Source organism: Ammodytes marinus, assembly GCF_949987685.1.
Source record: "Ammodytes marinus genome assembly, chromosome: 21".
Taxonomy (NCBI): domain Eukaryota; kingdom Metazoa; phylum Chordata; class Actinopteri; order Uranoscopiformes; family Ammodytidae; genus Ammodytes; species Ammodytes marinus.
In genome coordinates, this window is record NC_137225.1 from 4,709,108 (window position 1) to 4,728,375 (window position 19,268).

A 19,268-nucleotide genomic window follows, 5' to 3' on the forward strand; every position below is an offset into this window, starting at 1 on the left:
TCCTCTTTCATCTCCCACTGACAGCCATATAAAAACACTCAAACTGTCTGTGTGGAGCGTTTCTATATTTGTCACACAGAGACCTTCAGTGTCGGGTCTCCAAAGGTCATTGTTTTTTCCACCGTAGCTGTTGTCCTGTCTGTGTATATAGGGGGCTGAATGCTTTGTTTTGTTTGTGGACATTGCAGTGAATAAGAACTCGGGCTTTTCCGACGTGGCTCTGGCCGGTCTAGCCAGCAAGGAGAACTTCAGCAGCGTCAACCTGCGCAGTGTCAACATCTCGGAGCAGATGTCCAACAACAGCGCCGTGCCATACAAGAAGCTCATGCTCTTACAGGTCAAAGGTCAGTCCAGTTTACATACACAAACAGGTGCACCTGCATTTACAACAAGTCATTCTCTTGTGTTATAGTCTGATGCAAAATAATTCCACTAAAAACTGTGCTTTGAGGGATCTTAAAAAAAAAAAAATGGGTAATAAGAAGAAATGTATCCTAAGAGTGATGTCAGGGCAACAATAAGAGTATGTATTTGAAACAGCAATTATAGGTCATTTCAGTGAAGAAGATGAAAAAAATTGTTTTGTAACTAACACCAATGGCTGGTTTGCAAGCAGCACCTTAAGTTGTGATATTCCTTAAAATTCAAGTTGAATTTCCCTTAAAATAAAGTTGATTGCACAAAGACCCATTTAAGGGATAGTTCAGTGTTTTTGAAGTTGGTTTGTATGGGGTACTTTGGCATAGTAAATGTGTTATCTTATGGAGATGGCGATCAGTGCAGTCGCTATAAAGGCAAAGACACACTGGGCCGACTACCGACCGTCGCCAGAAAATGGATTCGGGCGATTCAGTCCGCTCCAGTCTCCCCGTCGCGGTCAAAAAAGTGCGAAGAACACGCCCACTACCGACTTGCCGTACGTTCTGCGCTTGCGTGGGATGACATTAACCCATTGATGACGGCTGCTGCGCGATGCCACATTGGCTCTCCTGCCTGATGCTGCGTCGCGCAGCATTATTACTTTATCTAATTTTCATGGCATTCCCAGCATAGAATGCACTGTCATTGGTTCAAATACACATGAGGTGGGTTTTGTTGATTTTTTGAAGACCACGTGACCACCCAAAAGTTGTGTGTTTGCCGAAAATCATGTCAATCAAAAAAATCTAAAAATAAAACAAAATAATAAAAAAAATACGCCAGCTATGTCGGCGACAGAACAGTTAGTGGCGTTTGGTGCGCAGAATCAAGGTCTACTATAGACTACTGACGAAAATCACACAACACATTGCATCTATTTATTAACAATATTTAATAATTTTCTAATTCATCTAATTTTGACGATTTTTAGAAATATTTGTTGGTTTGTAAGCGCTAAGGGAGCATGTTTAAATAAAACCTGTGAACCTTAACTTTTAACTGTATTTTATTTCATGTTTCTATGTGCTACACAGGCTTAGATATTAAGGTTTTGGTAGACTTGACAATTCGTACTATTTTTTCAGAAAACCCTCAGGCATTAAGGACATGCATCCTAGATTGCCATAGTCATCAATGGGTTAAGTAGGCTGTTATAACGGAGAGAATGCTGCACACACACACACACACACACACACACACACACACACACACACACACACACACACACACACACACACACACACACACACACACACACACACACACACTTAAGGAAAAAATTTAAGATGCTTTTTGCAGTTCTATGTTTTCTTCTGAGCCATCAATAGGCTAGTTGTTCCACCTTACAAAAGTAAAATTGAGGGCAGTCTCCTCAAACAGAAGGTTATGATTATGCTGCTTGTTAACTCCGAACATGGAAGGGATGCAACAAAAAAAATTTCCTGAAATCGTCTTTAAATTGAGAGGAACTGGGCCATTGAGGGAGACTGCGTACACATTCAGTCGTTTAGGAGGATAGGGGAAAAACGGCTGTCTACTGTTTTACTAAATGCTTTGGAGGATGCTGCTTCAATCGAGTGTCCTTTTCCCAGAGGAAATCTAAAAATGGGAGCCCAGAGTTGCTCTATTTTCAGTGACTTTGCACCTCCTCCACACTGTCTGTTGGTGACAGCTGGGGCTCTTAAATCATTCTCCCCAGGTCACCTCACACTCTCGGGCTGATCCTCTCCTCACCCAGACCCCACTGCCTGTAATCCCCACAGGCTAATCCGCTACAACAGGGGTACCTCTCTGTTAGGAGGTTAGCTGTCCAAAGAGTGGAGTGCTGCTTCAGGATAGTTTCTGTTTGGTTCACTTGGAGAGTCAACCTTGACTAAATGACGTCCCTAAATATCTGGAGTTTGTTATTAGACAGATGTATGATTTGCTGCAGGTTGCATGTAATAATAATAATAGGTATATTGCACACAAGAAATGCAGCTCAAAGTGCTATACAATGATAAAGTTCCATGCATTACAATCCTTTATAGCTTAAATACACATAAAATTAACCAGGACATGATAGTAAAAATAAGAAGAATTAAAGTAGAAATATAAAGTGCTTAGTGCTGCAAAGGACGCAATAAGTTTTCTTTGAACTAAATAGAAAAACATTTAAAAGCATTATGGCTTCAGTCAATAAAATAAGTGATGTAGGCCGGTCCTAGGCCATTAAGAGCTGTGTTTACCATAGTTGGAAAGACAGTTCTCTACTATGAAAGGTTAGGTACTTCACAAGTCAGATGCATGCACACAAACATGTACAGGGTCACATGGCGATGGCTGGCACATGGTTGCCCCCCCCCCCCCCCTCTCCCCAACACCACTGGTATGATAATCCAGACACGCTGACAGTGATAAACAGAGCTGCCACTGATAGTCCACCTGTGTGTCTATGTTCTGTCAGGCCGGAGACACGTCCAGACCAGACTAGTGGAGCCCAGAGCCTCTTCACTGAACAGTGGGGACTGCTTCCTCCTGGTGACGCCGCATCACTGCTTCGTCTGGACCGGAGAGTTCGCCAACGTCATCGAGAAAAACAAGGTACGGCTTCTGACCGCTGCAAATCATCAAAACATATATGTGTATTTTATTTTATACTTTATTGTAGGAGCAAAAACTTACTGCCCTCATTAACAGCATCCAACACATTTCTTTGTGTGTGTATATATATTTGTTAAGTTAATAAGAGAAAGAAAATAATTAATATTATGGAAATATTTAATATCCCCTGTAAACCCAAATCCACAAAATCCTTATTAAAATGTTATTAGGGGAGTGAGTTGTATCTGGAAATATTTAGGCATATTTATCAATCCACATTAAAGCTATCAAAGTAATTTAAGTTCGATAAACTTTACAGAAATTCGGTATAGATGTGGCGAGCTTTGCTCTGGTTCATCTGACATGATAGGTATTTTGAACCAATCGCGGCAGTTCTCTGCCCAAACTTTCTCTAAAAAAACAATGTATGTTGCCATGGAGGCCGTTTTGAAATGGCACTGCCCATACAGTCTTGTCCAACGGTCTAGACAGTAAATAAAGCAGGTTAAATAATTTGTATAATAAACATATATATATATAAAACATATATTTTCAATTAGATTTGTGTAATAGCTTATTGAAATGCCCAACTTTATACCATAATGATTGTTTTACTATTTTAAAACGTGATTTCAGATGCTTTAAACATAAGGTAGTTTGGGGTAGACGTCTGTTTGAGTTTGTCATCAATGTAAAGGTGATGTCATGTAGGTCAGACTTCACATGCAGGATGTATACACAGCCCTAGGAGGAAGCAATGGTGGCACAGTACAGTAAAAAGTGTGTGTTGACAGAAAGGAAAGGTGTGTGTGTGTGTGTGTGTGTGTGTGTGTGTGTGTGTGTTTATGGGGGATATTTTCCGGAAAAGGACACAAAATAAGCCTATTGTTCAAAGCCTAGACTTGGTCTGGTGACCTTCCAATGGCTGGGACAGAGCACTGACCTCAATCAGACAAAAGAGAACACTGAGCCATGGCCCACGTTATTTATGAGGGGATGTTTGAGCGCCGTTCATTAGTTGCCAGACTATTCCTTGTCTTTTCAGATTTTCAGAGTAATGAAGTCATAACTTCCCCAACCAAAATGATTGGGTCTAGAGGTAAAAAAAAAAACAAAAAAAAACCCATGCATGTGTTCTTAATGTTTTCTTTGCTATGTACAAACAGTACGTTGACCGTGTCACGCACAAAACAGCTGCCTAGTCCAGCATTCGATAACCAGACCTCATCAGTCATGTAATTGAGGCTTCTCTTTCTCATTTTACAAAGGCTTCAGAGTTGGCCAACTTCATCCAGAGCAAGAGAGATTTGGGTTGCCGCGCCAACTACGTCCAGGTTATCGAGGAGGGAGGCAACACCCACGGCCACGCCGCCAAGGACTTCTGGAAGATCCTGGGAGGGCAGTCCACCTTTCAGCGTGAGGACTATTTAACAAGACATGAAGCCAACTCTGAGAAAATAGGTCCCAGAAGCAGATAGTTAGTTAGTGAGTTTATTTTTATTTCGAACATGTGTGAAAACAGAAATAAAAGAAAATAGTAAGATTAAAAAAATTAATTATAAAAACACCAACTAAATATTGAACACATTTAAAGATTTATTTTTTTGGCATGTTCAAGCTTTATTTGATAGGACAGAGTTGAAATGGGGAGACAGAGAGAGAAGGGGGATGACCTGCAGCAAAGGTCCACGGGTCAGATTCGAACCCGCGACCACTGCAACGAGGCCCGAGCCAATATGGTACGCGCTCCATCCACTACGCCACCGGAGCGGCCGATATTGAACACATTTAACATGTCCGAAAAGGAGTAGCACGAATTACAGTGTACACTTATTTAATACTACCCCTTTGCCACACTCAATAATTCATAATCATGTCATTTACTTCCTATTGCCTATTCATTAAAACGTTGTTAAGCGATACACCCAATTCATATGCATAATATATAAGCACACAAGCTCATACACATCATACATATGAGTCATGTGTACTTATGATGGTTTATGGAATTGTATACAGTCATATGATATGACTATGTACACACATGTAGTGCATAGTACTTTGAAGAAAAAATCATTTAAAGCCCTTCTTCCTCTCTGTGTCAGTGAAATGTAAGCTGATCCCTTTGCCTGTTGTAGTGGCAGGAACGCCGGATGAGGACGAGTTGTATGAGGGCGCCATCGTAGAGACCAACTGTATCTACCGGCTGATGGAAGACAAGCTGGTGCCTGATGACGACTTCTGGGCCAAGATACCTCGCTGCTCCCTGCTAGACACCAAGGAGGTCCGGCAACCCCATCCTACATGTTAGATTAGATTAGATTCTGTTACAAAACATTTCACGATATTGTTAGCCTCATAGCATAATTGCCTAAATCATATTTACTCTACTCAACTTTTACTCTACAACTACTCTATTCTACATCTACTTTACCCTACTCTATAACCCTTAAAATATGACTTTGGCAATTATGCTATTAGGCTAACGAAAAGTAGATGTAGAGTAGATGTAGAGTAAAAGTAGAGTAGAGTAAATATGATTTAGGCAATTATGCTATGAGGCTAACGATATTTCAAGCTGTAAATAAGCCACAACTTCACTGTCTTTTTTTCTCACACAGGGATTTAAAGCCACTATTGCTGCGTTCCATATTACATAGTCTCTCTACAAAACTACAGCTGATCATAAAGAGTGTGTAGTAAGCAAGCAGTAGGCATACCAATGGGGAAATGCTTATTTATTTCATCATAACATTGCACCTCGATCTTGAACCTCTTGTGGCATGCTGAGTTCCACACTAAAAAAATACCAACCGGATATATCGGGCTAACTGGATATTTTTAAGCATTGCTAAATCTGACCACATGTATTGGGACCTCCTAAATCTTCTTTCTACCATAATAAAATAACAGGGAAGTATGGGGATTGGAATGCAGGGCCTGTGTGGGATATACATTTACTTTGGTGCCACCCAATGGACATGTTAAGAATGACACTGTTGGAGACAACATGCTGTAAGTATTGGGGTTGGATTAAATAGCGTCCTCTGTGCCGTTTGTGTGCAGGTTTTGGTGTTTGACTTTGGCAGCGAGATGTACATATGGCACGGGAAGGAAGTGACGCTGGCCCAGAGGAAGGTGGCGTTTCAGCTGGCCAAGCACCTGTGGAACGGAACCTTCGACTACACCAACTGTGACATCAACCCGCTAGACCCGGGAGAGTGCAACCCGCTCATCCCCAAGTATGAACACAGAGAGAAACAATACAGTGCATGTGTTTTAAGATCACACACAGTAGGATGTGTTGTTGACACAGAGTTCAGCAGATTTTACACAAAGGTTTTAAGTCAAAGCATATTAAATGTTGCCTAACACACATCTGTCAGACAGCTGCACGGGGATATCATACAAAAGGAAGTGTTTGCAATTCCACATGTTGCATTGTTTGGGGACATAGGTGTCGAATCATGAAGCAATAGACTCACGATATGAAACATCTTAGTCCTAAAATAACGGAGTTGAACATCCACTTAAAGGAAAAAAAAACCCCGAACCTTCTATTTTCTGTTTACATGTGTGAGTAGTTGCATAGGATTGTACAGTATTTAAATGCAGTGATGTATGCAATGGTTGACTCTGCTATTAAATACCCTGGTAGAAAAACTGCTAAAACCTCCCAAAATAGTCTCGGACATGGTCTCAAAATAGTTTTCCAATCTCACGAAATGGTCTAAATACACCCCTAATGTTTGTAGATTTATGATCGCATGCCACAGATGACTGCTGCTACTACACCTATGTATTGAGAAGCTATCCTTGTACTGTGTGATTGAAGTTGTGAATGCCTCCCCCCCCCCCCATGTAGGAAGGGTCAGGGCCGGCCGGACTGGGCAGTGTTTGGCAGGCTGACTCAGCACAATGAAACCACTCTGTTCAAAGAGAAGTTCCTGGACTGGAGCGACTCCAGGAAAACCCCCAGCCCCAAGAACACCAACGACAACGTGGCAGAGCACAAGGTATTAAAGGAATACTTCACCCATACAAAACCGGCGCTCTATCATTATAAAATATAATGAATGAGGTTTTTCTTCCCTCAGTCTTTCCTCAGTCTTCCCTTGTCCCACCTGTCCTGTTAATCCTAACCCTACATTTGTACTAGTGTGATGTCACACTAGTAAAATGTAGGGTCAGACAGTGAGACCATAAAACATTCTTTCTGCCTGTTCTCAGGCTAAGATGAACCGATTTCCCAAACATGTGTACATTTATACTTAATAGGATCTCAGAGTTTAATACACCTTCATATTTCCACCGATGAAGTAGGTCTTTTAAGAAGTACCCAAAGCATCAGAAAGGGTCTTGTTGCTTTTATGATTGACCATGTTTAATGTGCATGTCAACGATAATACTATTAATATTAACACGGTCAAGATCATATAACGACTAACACTTGACATGGAAAACTGAAAACCAGTTTGTGAAGTTGAGAGTTGGCAATTAAATACCTGTTGACACAATATTCAGAATAAAACAAAGCGCCACAAGAACAACAAGTCTCATAAACAGGATGAAATGATACATAGAAAATAATCAAAATAAAGAAAAGCTGCATGTTGTACATAATGTAATACTACATGAGACCTTAACCTGGACATGTCTTACGAGTGCTCACAGCTTAGATCATTTACATGTATCACAACAGTTTAAGATGAGGAATCATAAAGTCATGGAAACCCGGGAGAGAGTATTAAGGTATTCACAGAGGAGCCAGAGGGACATCTCTCATACCGTTAGCCTCATAGCATAATCGCCTAAATCATATTTACTCTACTCTACTTTTACTCTACATCTACTCTATTCTACATCTACTCTACTCTACTTTACCCTACTCTATAACCCTTAAAATATGACTTAGGCAATTATGCTATTAGCCTAACGAAAAGTAGATGTAGAGTAGAGTAGATGTAGATGTAGAGTAAAAGTAGAGTAGAGTGAATATGATTTAGGCAGTTATGCTATGAGGCTAACGATATCTCAATCCCCACCCCCAGGACCAGTGTTCCTCTGAGCCCCGGCCCTCGTACGATGCCTCCCTGATGCTGCCCCTGCACTGCGGGCCCGTGTGCACCCGACTAGACGGCTTCAACGTGGGCCGCGGCTATGGCCAGGTGGAGGCCGAGGACTGGAGGAGCTACGAGATCACCACCCTGGCCGTAGAGCTGTGGCACATCCTGGAGTTTGACTACAGCCGGCTGCCCCGCCAGAGCATCGGACAGTTCCACGAGGGAGACACCTACGTCATGAAGTGGAAGTACATGGTCAGCACCGCAGGTTAGCTCAGCGCCGCACTGACACTCACCCATGATGGATTGATGAACGATTGTGATTATGAAATTGTTTTTTTTTTTCAAGCAGAAAAGACAAATGTCAAATACACAAATGTCCTGCTTTTCTTTGTGTTGTAGTATATTTGACATCGTGGCTTTGTTTAACTATTGATAAAGGTTGGACTCTGATTACTGTGTCAGTATTTCATAATGAACATAATCAGTAGATGATGATGCTATAATTGTAGACAAAACAAGAGGACATTTGACAGGAAAAAGTGGAGCTTACTTGATTAAATACATAAATATTTCCTCATTTTCAATAGACATTAGAGATGAAATCTTGTTTTCTTTTTGAGAGTAATGTCAAAGAATGGGGTAACACAACGTGTCAAAAAGTTGTTTGTCTCAATAAAGAAAAGCTACAATGTTACAAGCGCTTGCTCACTACACTAGAGGAGCCTTGTGTTTCAATGTGGGTTACACAACTCCAGTCACCTCTCATCTCTCTGGAATACATCCGAGTCTGAAAACATACGTCTCCAACTCTATTTCCAGAAGGGATTGTATCGTCTCTGCCATTCTATTCTCTAATACTTTATAGAACAGAGTAGTTAAACACAAAATAGCGTACGAGTCTTCTTAAATGATCATTTTCGATAATAAATTCAAAAACTTATTTTTATATGACTCACATAATCCACTTTATATAGTTTTTTTTCTTCCTATGGCTGTAGTCCTGTCTGAGTTAAATCCATCAGTGTATTTTATAACAACCCGTGTCCCTCAGTGGGGAGGAGGCAGAACCCAGAGCAGATGAAGACAGCGGGGGCCGGCAGAGAGAGGTGCTGCTACTTCTTCTGGCAGGGACGCAACTCCACCGTGAGCGAGAAGGGAACGTCTGCCCTTATGACTGTAGAGCTGGATGAGGAGCGGGGGGCTCAGGTACATGACGGACATTTCTGTTTTCATTTGATCTTTTCATCTTCTTTGGTTTCTTGCCTGTGATGATTGTGTTTTGTTCTACAGTGCTGCTTGAACCCCTTGATGCATTTTTTTGCACATACAAAAGTTGGCAAATCATTTGTTTTATTTGTTTTAACAATTGATTTCTGGAAAATAAAAATGTGGAATTGAAAACATCTGCTATTACATGTAAGAAACATACTGGTATTGATAAAAATGAATTAATAATGGTTAAACTCAATAGAATTCCAAACAGCTCAAGGGGTTCACATACTTTCAAGCAGCAGTGTATATTATCTTTATTTTGTGCATGTAAATCACTCTGAGCTGCATTCTATGTATTAAGGGTGCTATACAAATACAAATTATTATTATTATTATTATTATTATTATTATTATTATTATGCTATTATTATTATTATTATAAGGGAGAAGTAGAGAGTGTTTCACCATAAACTCCAGTCTGTTTTCTTTGGTTGTCTACCCGTCAGTTTATTGTGGAGTAGTCTTCACTCCTCTCCTGTGTCATCTTCTTCTTCCTCCAGGTCCAGGTTTTGCAGGGCAAAGAGCCTCCATGTTTCCTGCAGTGTTTCAAGGGAGGGATGGTGGTCCACTCAGGGAAGAGAGAGGAGGAGGAGGAGAGCTCACAGAGTAAGTCCATAGCACTGCACACATTAGTCAGTCTCCGTCTATACAGGCTCAATAAGCAAAGTTTGCCTTAAATGTGAAAAAATAAAATAAAAACACTTTGGTACTCCTTTAAATGAGGAGCCCGCGATTCTGGAGAATGTTTGTGGTCAAAATCTTTTGACGTGTCACAGAAATGGAAAATGATCTTAAGGTCTATTCTCGTGACTGAATAAACTAACTTTCCTAACAGGAAAATGTGATCCCTGGAACACTGTTTGAAGTTAGAAAGCTTCCTTTTTAAACTTACTGTTTCACTGTTGTTGTTTACAGCAGCATGGCCACACAGTTGTGTCAACAAACATACTCTAGTCCAACATTTGATTCCACATGCCTTAAAATAATTGTTTTGATTTATGATAGAATTATTTAACATTAAGAATTGTATGTAGAGTAATATGTTTTGTATATTTACATGAAACTGATAGTGCACCTTCAACCCTGGTGTGGTGTTCATATTGTTGTTGCACAGCCAGTGTTCGTTGGTCTGGTGGACCTGCTGCATTTTAGGGTTTTTTAATTCAACACAATCAAACAATTATGTTAAAAAAATATTCAACAGATGTTTACTTCATCCTAATTACATGCAATATAAACAGCATATATAGTTAATATTTGCCCTTAGATCACATTTATGAATCAAAGTACCACTTGTTTTTGTTGTCTGTTTTTAACCTCTGTCCCTGCCCCCGTTTCCCCTCAGATGACTGGCGTCTGTACTGTGTGCGTGGGGAGGTGGAGGTGGAGGGCCATCTGCTGGAGGTGGCCTGTCACTGCAGCAGCCTGCGCTCCAGGGTTTCCATGCTGATGCTGAGCGTGAGCCAGGCTCTCATCTACCTGTGGCACGGCTGCAAGGCGCAGACACACACACGGGACGTGGCTCGCACCGCCGCAAACAAGATCAAAGAACAGTGAGTGGAGGTGTTCAAGTATCTCAAGTCAGTCTCACAAATAACCATAGCAACTACTGATCTACTGACCGTTCTTCTCAGTTTGGCTTTTAATTGAATTGTATTAATCTGATTTAACCAATGTAATTTACATTTAGATTTCATATATATTATATAATTTGCATTTGTTTGTTTGTGAATTCATTTATTTTTATACTTTTATTTGTTACTCCTATGTTTATCTAGGCTTTTAATTACAATTATTGAACCATATTTATTTATAGTTTTTTTTCTTTTCTTTTATTACGTAAAGCACTTCGTACTACATTTTCTGTGTATGAATAGTGCTCTATAAATAACGTTTGATGTGATCATATTGAGATGAATCCATGTTTGATGACCCCCTTTTGTCTGTGTGCAGTTGTCCCCTTGAAGCAGGCCTCCACAGCAGCAGGAAGGTGACCATCAGGGAGTTTGACGAGGGGTCGGAGCCCGCAGGATTCTGGGAGCCTCTGGGCAGGAGGGACAGGAAAGCGTACGACTGCATGTTGCAAGGTGTGGGAGACACAGTGCCCCAATCCCCAAAGACGTATTTCAACTAGTTTTCTCTTTACTGAATGACAACGACCTGGGGATGGTGTCATTAATGTGTGTGTGTGTGTGTGTGTGTGTGTGTGTGTATTGTTTGACCTTTGACCCCCCAGACCCAGGCAGGTTTAACTTCACCCCGCGCCTGTACCAGCTGAGCAGCAGCTCAGGGGACTTTGTAGCCGTGGAGTTTCTCTACCCGGCCAGAGACCCTAAGAAGGTCAACTCTATGCCCTTCCTACAGGAGGACCTGTATGCAGCGTCCCAGCCAGGTACACACACACACACACACACACACACACACACACTCTACCTACTGTACATGTGATAGATAAATAAAATGTGCGCAAGCCCTTTTCCCCGCAACTGTAGGTATTTATAGAAAAGATTCTTTGCGGAGAAGTGTACGCATTCCCAGTCCGACTTTCGACCATGTGTTATAGCGCTACTCTATAACATTATCTCATAGGCTATGTTGGGAGGTGTTAGCCGTGTGTGGCCAGCGGGAGAGAAAATATATTTTGGTTCTCTGCATGTCATTCCCCTCTCTGCCCCATTTCAACTCTGTCTCTCCAATCTGTCTAATAAAGCGAATAGCGCCCCATAAAAAGAAGTAGTGTTCTCACACTGAAAGTCTAACTAGCCTGTGTGTCTCCCTGTCCCTGGTCCAGGCCTGTTCCTGGTGGATAACCACCATGAGGTGTACCTGTGGCAGGGCTGGTGGCCTCAGGACAGTGAGAGCACCGGCTCAGCTCAGATCCGCTGGGACTGTGACAGGAAGTGTGCCATGGAGACTGTGCTGCAGTACTGTCGAGGTATTCCACCCAGTCCTCCTCTCTCACTGCCAAATGCACTGTAACAGTTGAGATATATCTATCTCACAACCAGGTGATGTTAGCTTCTGAACATTCAAAGATGACCTCTACTTTTTTGTTTAGTTTAGTTTGTTAGCAAATCTAAAAGCAGTGGGAAAAAACCCAGCTTTTAGATTTAATGGATAGGCACATTAAAGTCAAATACTTATTTCCATTGTGGTCCATGATGTTAATTCCAAGAGGCCGGACAGCTATACAACATTATCATTCTACAAGCAATTACTGTTTATATATATATATATTCTCACCCAGTGATGAGTGTGTGTCCGTCCACAGAGAAGAATGAGAAGAAGCCTCCCAAAGCCTATCTGATCCATGCAGGTCTGGAGCCCCTCACGTTCACCAACATGTTCCCCAGCTGGGAGCACAGGGAGGACATCGCTGAGATCACTGAGAGGGTGAGGGGAGCACACACTCTTATCTCATTACTCCTATCATATCATCTGATAGCAGCCAGCCATTAGGGTGTGCACTGACACACACACACACACACACACACACACACACACACTGCATAGAGAACAAGCTTTGTTTTCCATGGACACAGGTCAGTCCAGGTGTAAGCCATCACCCATCATTGAATCATAGATTTCCTGATTTAATTTATTATGTATTATCAGACTCTGCAGGTGCTACTTGGGTCTAAATGTGTGTATGTATCTAATGTGTGTGTGTGTGTGCTGTCAGGAGGCCGAGGTGTGTAACCAGATCATCCTGGTGGAGGATGTGTTGGCCCGCCTGTGTCAGAACATGTACCCGCTGGCAGAGCTCGTGGCGCGGCCGCTGCCCCAGGGCGTCGACCCCCTCCGTCTGGAGGTCTACCTGTCTGATGACGACTTTGAAGTAAGAACTCTAAATCATTTAAAGATGTACATTCTCACGAAGGGGGAGGGGTTAGCAAGGGAGCGTTGACATCAACCCAAACCTTAACTCTCAGCCCTAGATGATGTTAAAATACTCCTACATTTCACACTGTACCTTTTTTTTTAAACGTTAACTGCAATGAAAAAAACGTCTATGTCTGGAACTTGTCAAAGTAATTGTGTTCAGCTTGTTCAAGTGGTCAAAGTGCTGCTGTATAGTACAGTATAGTACAGTACTGTATGGTTCACCTTTTATATGATAACACCAGTGATATCTAAAATGTTAAGAGCAGCTTTATTCTTTGACTCCACACATCTTTCAGGAAGCTTCTAGTTAAAAATTCTGTGTTATAGAAATCTAATATTGCGTATTACTCGGGTTCTCTTTGTGTTGTCACGTTCTTGCTGACTTATCTGTTGCTATGCATCCATCATTCAGCTTTTCTCTCTTCCTCCTCCCTTTCACAATCTTGTCTCCATCTCTTTGTCTGTTTATGAACGTATCTTTTTCACTGCTCCACCCTGCAGGGTGTAGGGGCTTATGGGAAGGTGAGTGTCTGACTTGAGCATGGATGACGTGGCTTAGCTCTCCTGTTGCACAGCATCCTCACTCAACGTTAGCATAATTGCTCTGATAAAACATCTAACATTTGTTTAGCATGCTTGTTCACTCACAATCTAAGCTGGTGTGGACGACATGTGAGCTCGCTGTCAATTTTGAAACTGACCTTTTTTTTATTGGAAGTTTGACTTGAAGAACCGTGTGTGTGTGTTATTACTGTCACTGCTGCATGAGTGTGTGCTCACAGGTCACTCACTCCTCCACCAATGCAAGCTGCAGGATTTGATGGTTTTTTTAACTTTTGCAACATCTGTACTAGGTTTGGGCTGTAATATGATAATACTGTATCCCGGGTAATTTAAAAATAGTTATTTTTATATAGTTATTCCTTTAATTACCATCATGAAAAACTCTGTGTATTATGCGCATGTCATACTCCTGTAAATGATGGAGGCCTAATTTGTCAAATAAAGAACCTGACAAAAAAGGACAAAGCTGTTCAGACGCATGTCATGTGACAGCCTCTGCTCAGAAGGGAGCATCAGAAGGAAAAGATGGCTGACGCAAATGAGTTGGGCTGTGTTCGGAAAGCCATACTAGCGTCCTACATCCTACATACTCACCATCTATATACTGCATACTGTCTACTCAAAGATCGATTGTGTATGCGAGGTGCGTCGAAACGTTTTCAGTTGAAGTATACTCAAGCAATGAAGAATTTCTTCTTCTTCTTGTAAGATTCAGGCAGTTTAGACGCTGTTTAGCGTATAACCGCCCTCTACAGGTTAGATATTGAACTAGATTGTTACAGTCCCGTGTTCATCATATCATCTGTGTTTTAGACCTCTTGTTTTATAATTATGTTTTGAGGCGGACGATCCCTCCGACGCTCTCTGTCCGGCTCATCAGCACTCAGCTGTCTGTGAGTTGAGCTGGACGAGCCGCGGTGTGTGGAACAGCGATCTGTTCTGATCTCTCTCCACTATCAGACTCACATCACTCATTTCACTTAGTAACTCTAATGTTGTTAGGTATTTATCTTCATCTCTTATCTATTGTAAGAGTTTATGAATGACTGCACGTACAGTTGTCAGATCGCGGACCCCAAACAATGTCGTTGCCTAGCAACTTGGTCGAAAATATTTCATTTTCCTGGGCGGGTAGAATTGACCCAGTGCATTGTGGGGCGGTTGAGTAGGAAATGTATACAATCGATTCATACCCAAAATCTTCCCGGAAGTTAGTACTCATCCGGGAATTTCTCGCATACCCAAACTCGCATACCCAACCGTCACATACTCAAATGGAAGTCAAAATGAGTATGAGTAGGACGTTAGTATGGCTTTCCGAACACAGCCTTGGTCCCAAAAAATCTTCTTTGTGTATAGCATCTTAAATGTGCTCCGAGGAACTTCCTGTATGTGTTCATTCTAGCGCCCCCCTTTGGACAAAAGCAGTAGTGTTTTTACTACTTCAGCTGTTGTTCCTGGGTGAGCCATGACAAAGGCATTAAGAAAAACTATATAAAAAATTGCATCCTTTGCACTAATGGTCTTGTTTGATCATCAGAGGAAAAATTCAACTGATTCAGAAATATTAAAAAGTTCCTCGTAGCACCTTTAACTAATAGCAACGCAGCTTAAAATACTCTACAGGTAAATGACACTCAGTGATTCGGTTTGTTTCCTTCATTTGGAACATACTGTTCATTGAGTTACATGCCGATGTGTTCAAGTGTTGTTCAGTAAAAATTTGTATTTTTAGCTAATGTAATCTTGTAAAAATGTAGTGCTAGAAAATAAATCAAAACAGTAATACAGTGTACAGATTTGGTGATAGCTTAAATGTATGAATTTTTTATAACTGCCCAACCCTAATCTGTATGGTAAACTATGGCTGATAGTGAATGCTTAATGCTGACTGTGCTTTGCTCCCACAGAAAGGCCTGGAGATGAGCAGAGAAGAGTATGGGGCTCTGCCGGGCTGGAAGCAGGTCAATGTGAAGAAAGCCAGAGGACTTTTCTAAGTGAAACAGAGAGCTGCCTTCAAGCCAGCTGTTCTGGGTTTTTACATCCGGACACAACAGGGGCTGAGGGGCAGCCTCTCCTGAGTTAACCCTGGAATGGAGGGGTCGAGGACGGACGGAGGGAAAAGAAAGTGTTGGAAGGAGGCCATCAGTAAACGAGAGCTAACCAGCTTCTCGTGGCTGAAGATAAATCACTCCTATCGTCTTTTTTATGCTTGTAAAAGTGGGAGACAAATAGACCACGATACACCAGTGAGCGGATGTGTTAATAGTTCTTCTCTGTTGATGTTTTGTACATATGTACCATACGCAGGACAAGCCAGTGCCGTTAATATTATTGTCAGCCAGGTGTGTTAGAGTGGGAGCATGGCCAGACAGCCTTGTTCAACACACTCCACCATAGACCTGCTCTTATTCACAAATAATTTATATTTATAGCAAATCCCATACAGGAATTTAAAAAGAAAATAAAAAGTTTCTTGAATATTCACTTTAAATAATAATTGCATAAAGTGTATGACTCCTGTTGAGAGGTTTGTGTCATATGTATGATAAATAAGTGGATATTGCAGAAGGTCTCCTCTTGCTGTACAGATCACCGTTTGCCATTTAAAGAGCTTTGTCCGGCTGCGTCGAGTGTCATTTATTAGTTGGGGATAGAAAAGGATGCAGGATCTAATTAAATGCACCGATAAGAGTGGACGATAAAATGAATTCGATTTTTAAAAATCCTACAGTGTATAGTGCCTTGCTTTGTGTACAGTTTATATATAAAGATTCTAGTCTGCATTTTCAAGACTTTTTGTTTGTGATATAAATAAATATTAGAGAAATAAAACCTGAAAGTTGGATATAAGAAAGTGTCTCTTTCCTTTTTGTCTTACACATACCGTTTATATATTGTTTTTCTCCCGTGGTCTGACTAGAGGACCAAATGAACTTCCCTGGTTTATGTACTGAGTAATATACTGTGGTTTAAATGAACTGCCGGGTACGACCACAGTAGAAGTGCTGCTTTCACTGACCACTAGAGGGCAGTATTCTACTAACTTCTACTCCAATGATCAATTGGCTTCATGGCGAGTCACCTTTTTAAATAGGAGTTGACTTGAAATGATCGCACCCAGAGAGAAATAAAGTAGCGGAATGATTCTCAACCTGGGGCTGTGTGCTCCCATGACTGGATATAATATAAATCGTTAGCCTCATAGCTTGCCTAAATCATATTTACTGTACTCTACTTTTACTCTACATCTACTTTACCCTACTCTATAACCCTTAAAATATGACTTAAGCAATTATGCTATTAGGCTAACGAAAAGTAGGTCTAGAGTAGAGTACGTGTAGAGTAAAAGTAGAGCAGAGTAAATATGATTTAGGCAATTATGCTATGAGCAGGGGCGTTGCACCAAATTCTGGGCCCCTATACAGGAAGTCCTGATGGGCCCTCTGAGAGGCGGTCTCTATGTTTGTCTATAGTCCAAAACGTATGAGTGACTGGTCCCTCTCTGAGCCAGATAACAACACAATGTTTCTATTGATGAATGACCAAATCATTACGCGTACTTGAACACAACCCCTGGTCTAATGACTCTTAATAAACATGCACACACACAGTGTTTCTCACAGGAATTTGGGAGACTGTGTCGTGGACCCTGGACCTTCTAGGGGGGTCCGGGGGAATGCTCCCCCGGAAGATTTTTTTTTAAATGTTTAAGTAAAATTCATCAATCTGGTGCACTTTGAGAAGAAAACTAAGGCTAAATCAACTGTTCCTATGTAAGCTATTTAGTACTATTTTCTGGAATAATTTATAGACACAGAATGACCAAAAAGCAGAAAGAAGAAATGTACATGTTTAAAAAATCCAGTCAGCTTTGGGAATTTTCCCTTCGTTTGTATTTATTAATGGCCCAATATAGGCCCCTGATCTTCGTAGCCCCGAACAATGTTATTTAAAAAATAGCAAAAATGTACTGACGAATGAAAGGCCCCTGATATATATTTTTTTTTCCTAAATAAAATTTTTCGGGGCCTAAATTGAGCCAGTAAAAAAAATTAAATAAAAAAAATACGTTTTTATATTTTTTGGGTGCAGCCCCCCTCTGCCTTGGGCCCCCCAAGCCTGTTCGCAGTCCTACGGCCCTGAACGGAACTGACCATCGTCAGATGCTCATAATTACCGAGTAGAAGTTGAATGCGTCATAATACAATACAATGCAGCCTCTGAATGGGCGCATAGGCTACTGGAGCACTGTCAGACAGTAATATGTGTAAAACACATAGTCACTGTAGTAGTAACGTTCAGTTATTATAACTACAGTAGGAACCGTTGCTCTACAATGAACTGGCGACTTTTTTTTTTTTTTTCTTAAATGAACTGGCGACTTGATCAGAGTGTAGCGCGGCCAGATGACAGCTAACGTAGGCTCCAGCCTGCGCCCCGTCAAAGGTAATGTTATGAATAAACAAGTAGTAGGGTAGGCCTAATTGTTTCAGCCTCCCTCTGTAGTTTTACTCTCACCATTCTTAGAACAACTGTTTTTGATGTCCTGGGCCCCTGCTCTGCTGCTCATAGCCTACTCTGGTCTCCTTCGCATCTCTTTTCTGGTGTGCGAGCTTGTGCTTTTTTGGGGGCATCCTCGCCTGCTGGAGTTCACTTCGCTCGCGCTCACTTAATTCCAATGAGGAAGAACGAACCGCGGGGTGGACCAAACCATTTTTTAAGAAGGGGCCAAGGGGGTTATTGAAATGATTACAATTAGAATATTGTATGACTTGTGGCTTTGTTCTAATTCGGACTCATTCGTATGATTATATATTAGTTCACTGTATAGGCCTACACAATAATTTTGTCATAGATTCTACTGGGGGCTGTGTGGGCCCTAGCTGGCTGTGGGCCCTTATAATCGTCATAACCTTTACCCCCTTAACGACGGCGCTGGCTATGAGGCTAACGAAATGTGAAAACTCAACAGATGAATAACAATATTGTAAAGCAGTAATATTAATACTTTTCCCCCACCAAATGATTTTTCTTTTTTTCAAACGTTCTGCTTTGCCTTTGCTTGTTTTTAACTTCTGAGGAATTCTACCAGACCGTCTGAAATGTATGTATCTCTTTATCAATGACATGGGAGGAAGTTAAGTTACTTTATTTTTTATTAGTCAATGGTTACATTGAAATTTTCCCGAAATGGGCTTTTCTGTTGTAAAGCCTGCTGTTTACAATGTGTGGCACGGCAGCCCCGTGTCTTTATTATCTAATACAAATGCAACTTATCGTCAAATTCCGGACTTGGTTATATTCTGAAAACGATATTTCCATTTCACATTATGTTTTATTCCACTACAATTAAGAGCAAATGATTGACTTGTTAATCCAATTGTTTGACATTTTTAATGACTGGTTCTTTTACACAAATGTTCATAATACTTGGTATGATGATGTGATGGTAATGCCAAGCCGAATGTAAAGCAG

At 41.2% G+C, this 19,268-nt stretch overlaps 1 protein-coding gene across 9 annotated transcripts in view; it reads left to right on the top strand.

The window, feature by feature from the left end:
* svila (supervillin a) overlaps positions 1-16,620 on the top strand; it is a 57,171-nt gene extending 40,551 nt beyond the window's left edge. For all 9 annotated transcript variants that reach the window (XM_080050561.1, XM_080050565.1, XM_080050559.1 and 6 more), the window contains 16 exons: positions 189-344; positions 2,867-3,003; positions 4,272-4,419; positions 5,142-5,287; positions 6,070-6,245; positions 6,869-7,019; positions 8,055-8,334; positions 9,121-9,275; positions 9,842-9,947; positions 10,687-10,894; positions 11,295-11,428; positions 11,578-11,733; positions 12,133-12,276; positions 12,613-12,734; positions 13,024-13,179; positions 15,701-16,620. In XM_080050561.1, the coding sequence (XP_079906687.1) occupies positions 189-344; positions 2,867-3,003; positions 4,272-4,419; positions 5,142-5,287; positions 6,070-6,245; positions 6,869-7,019; positions 8,055-8,334; positions 9,121-9,275; positions 9,842-9,947; positions 10,687-10,894; positions 11,295-11,428; positions 11,578-11,733; positions 12,133-12,276; positions 12,613-12,734; positions 13,024-13,179; positions 15,701-15,787 (2,462 nt within the window). In that variant the 3' untranslated portion in view covers positions 15,788-16,620. The remainder of the gene's footprint in view (positions 1-188; positions 345-2,866; positions 3,004-4,271; positions 4,420-5,141; positions 5,288-6,069; positions 6,246-6,868; positions 7,020-8,054; positions 8,335-9,120; positions 9,276-9,841; positions 9,948-10,686; positions 10,895-11,294; positions 11,429-11,577; positions 11,734-12,132; positions 12,277-12,612; positions 12,735-13,023; positions 13,180-15,700) is intronic.
* Positions 16,621-19,268: the final 2,648 nt, after the last annotated feature.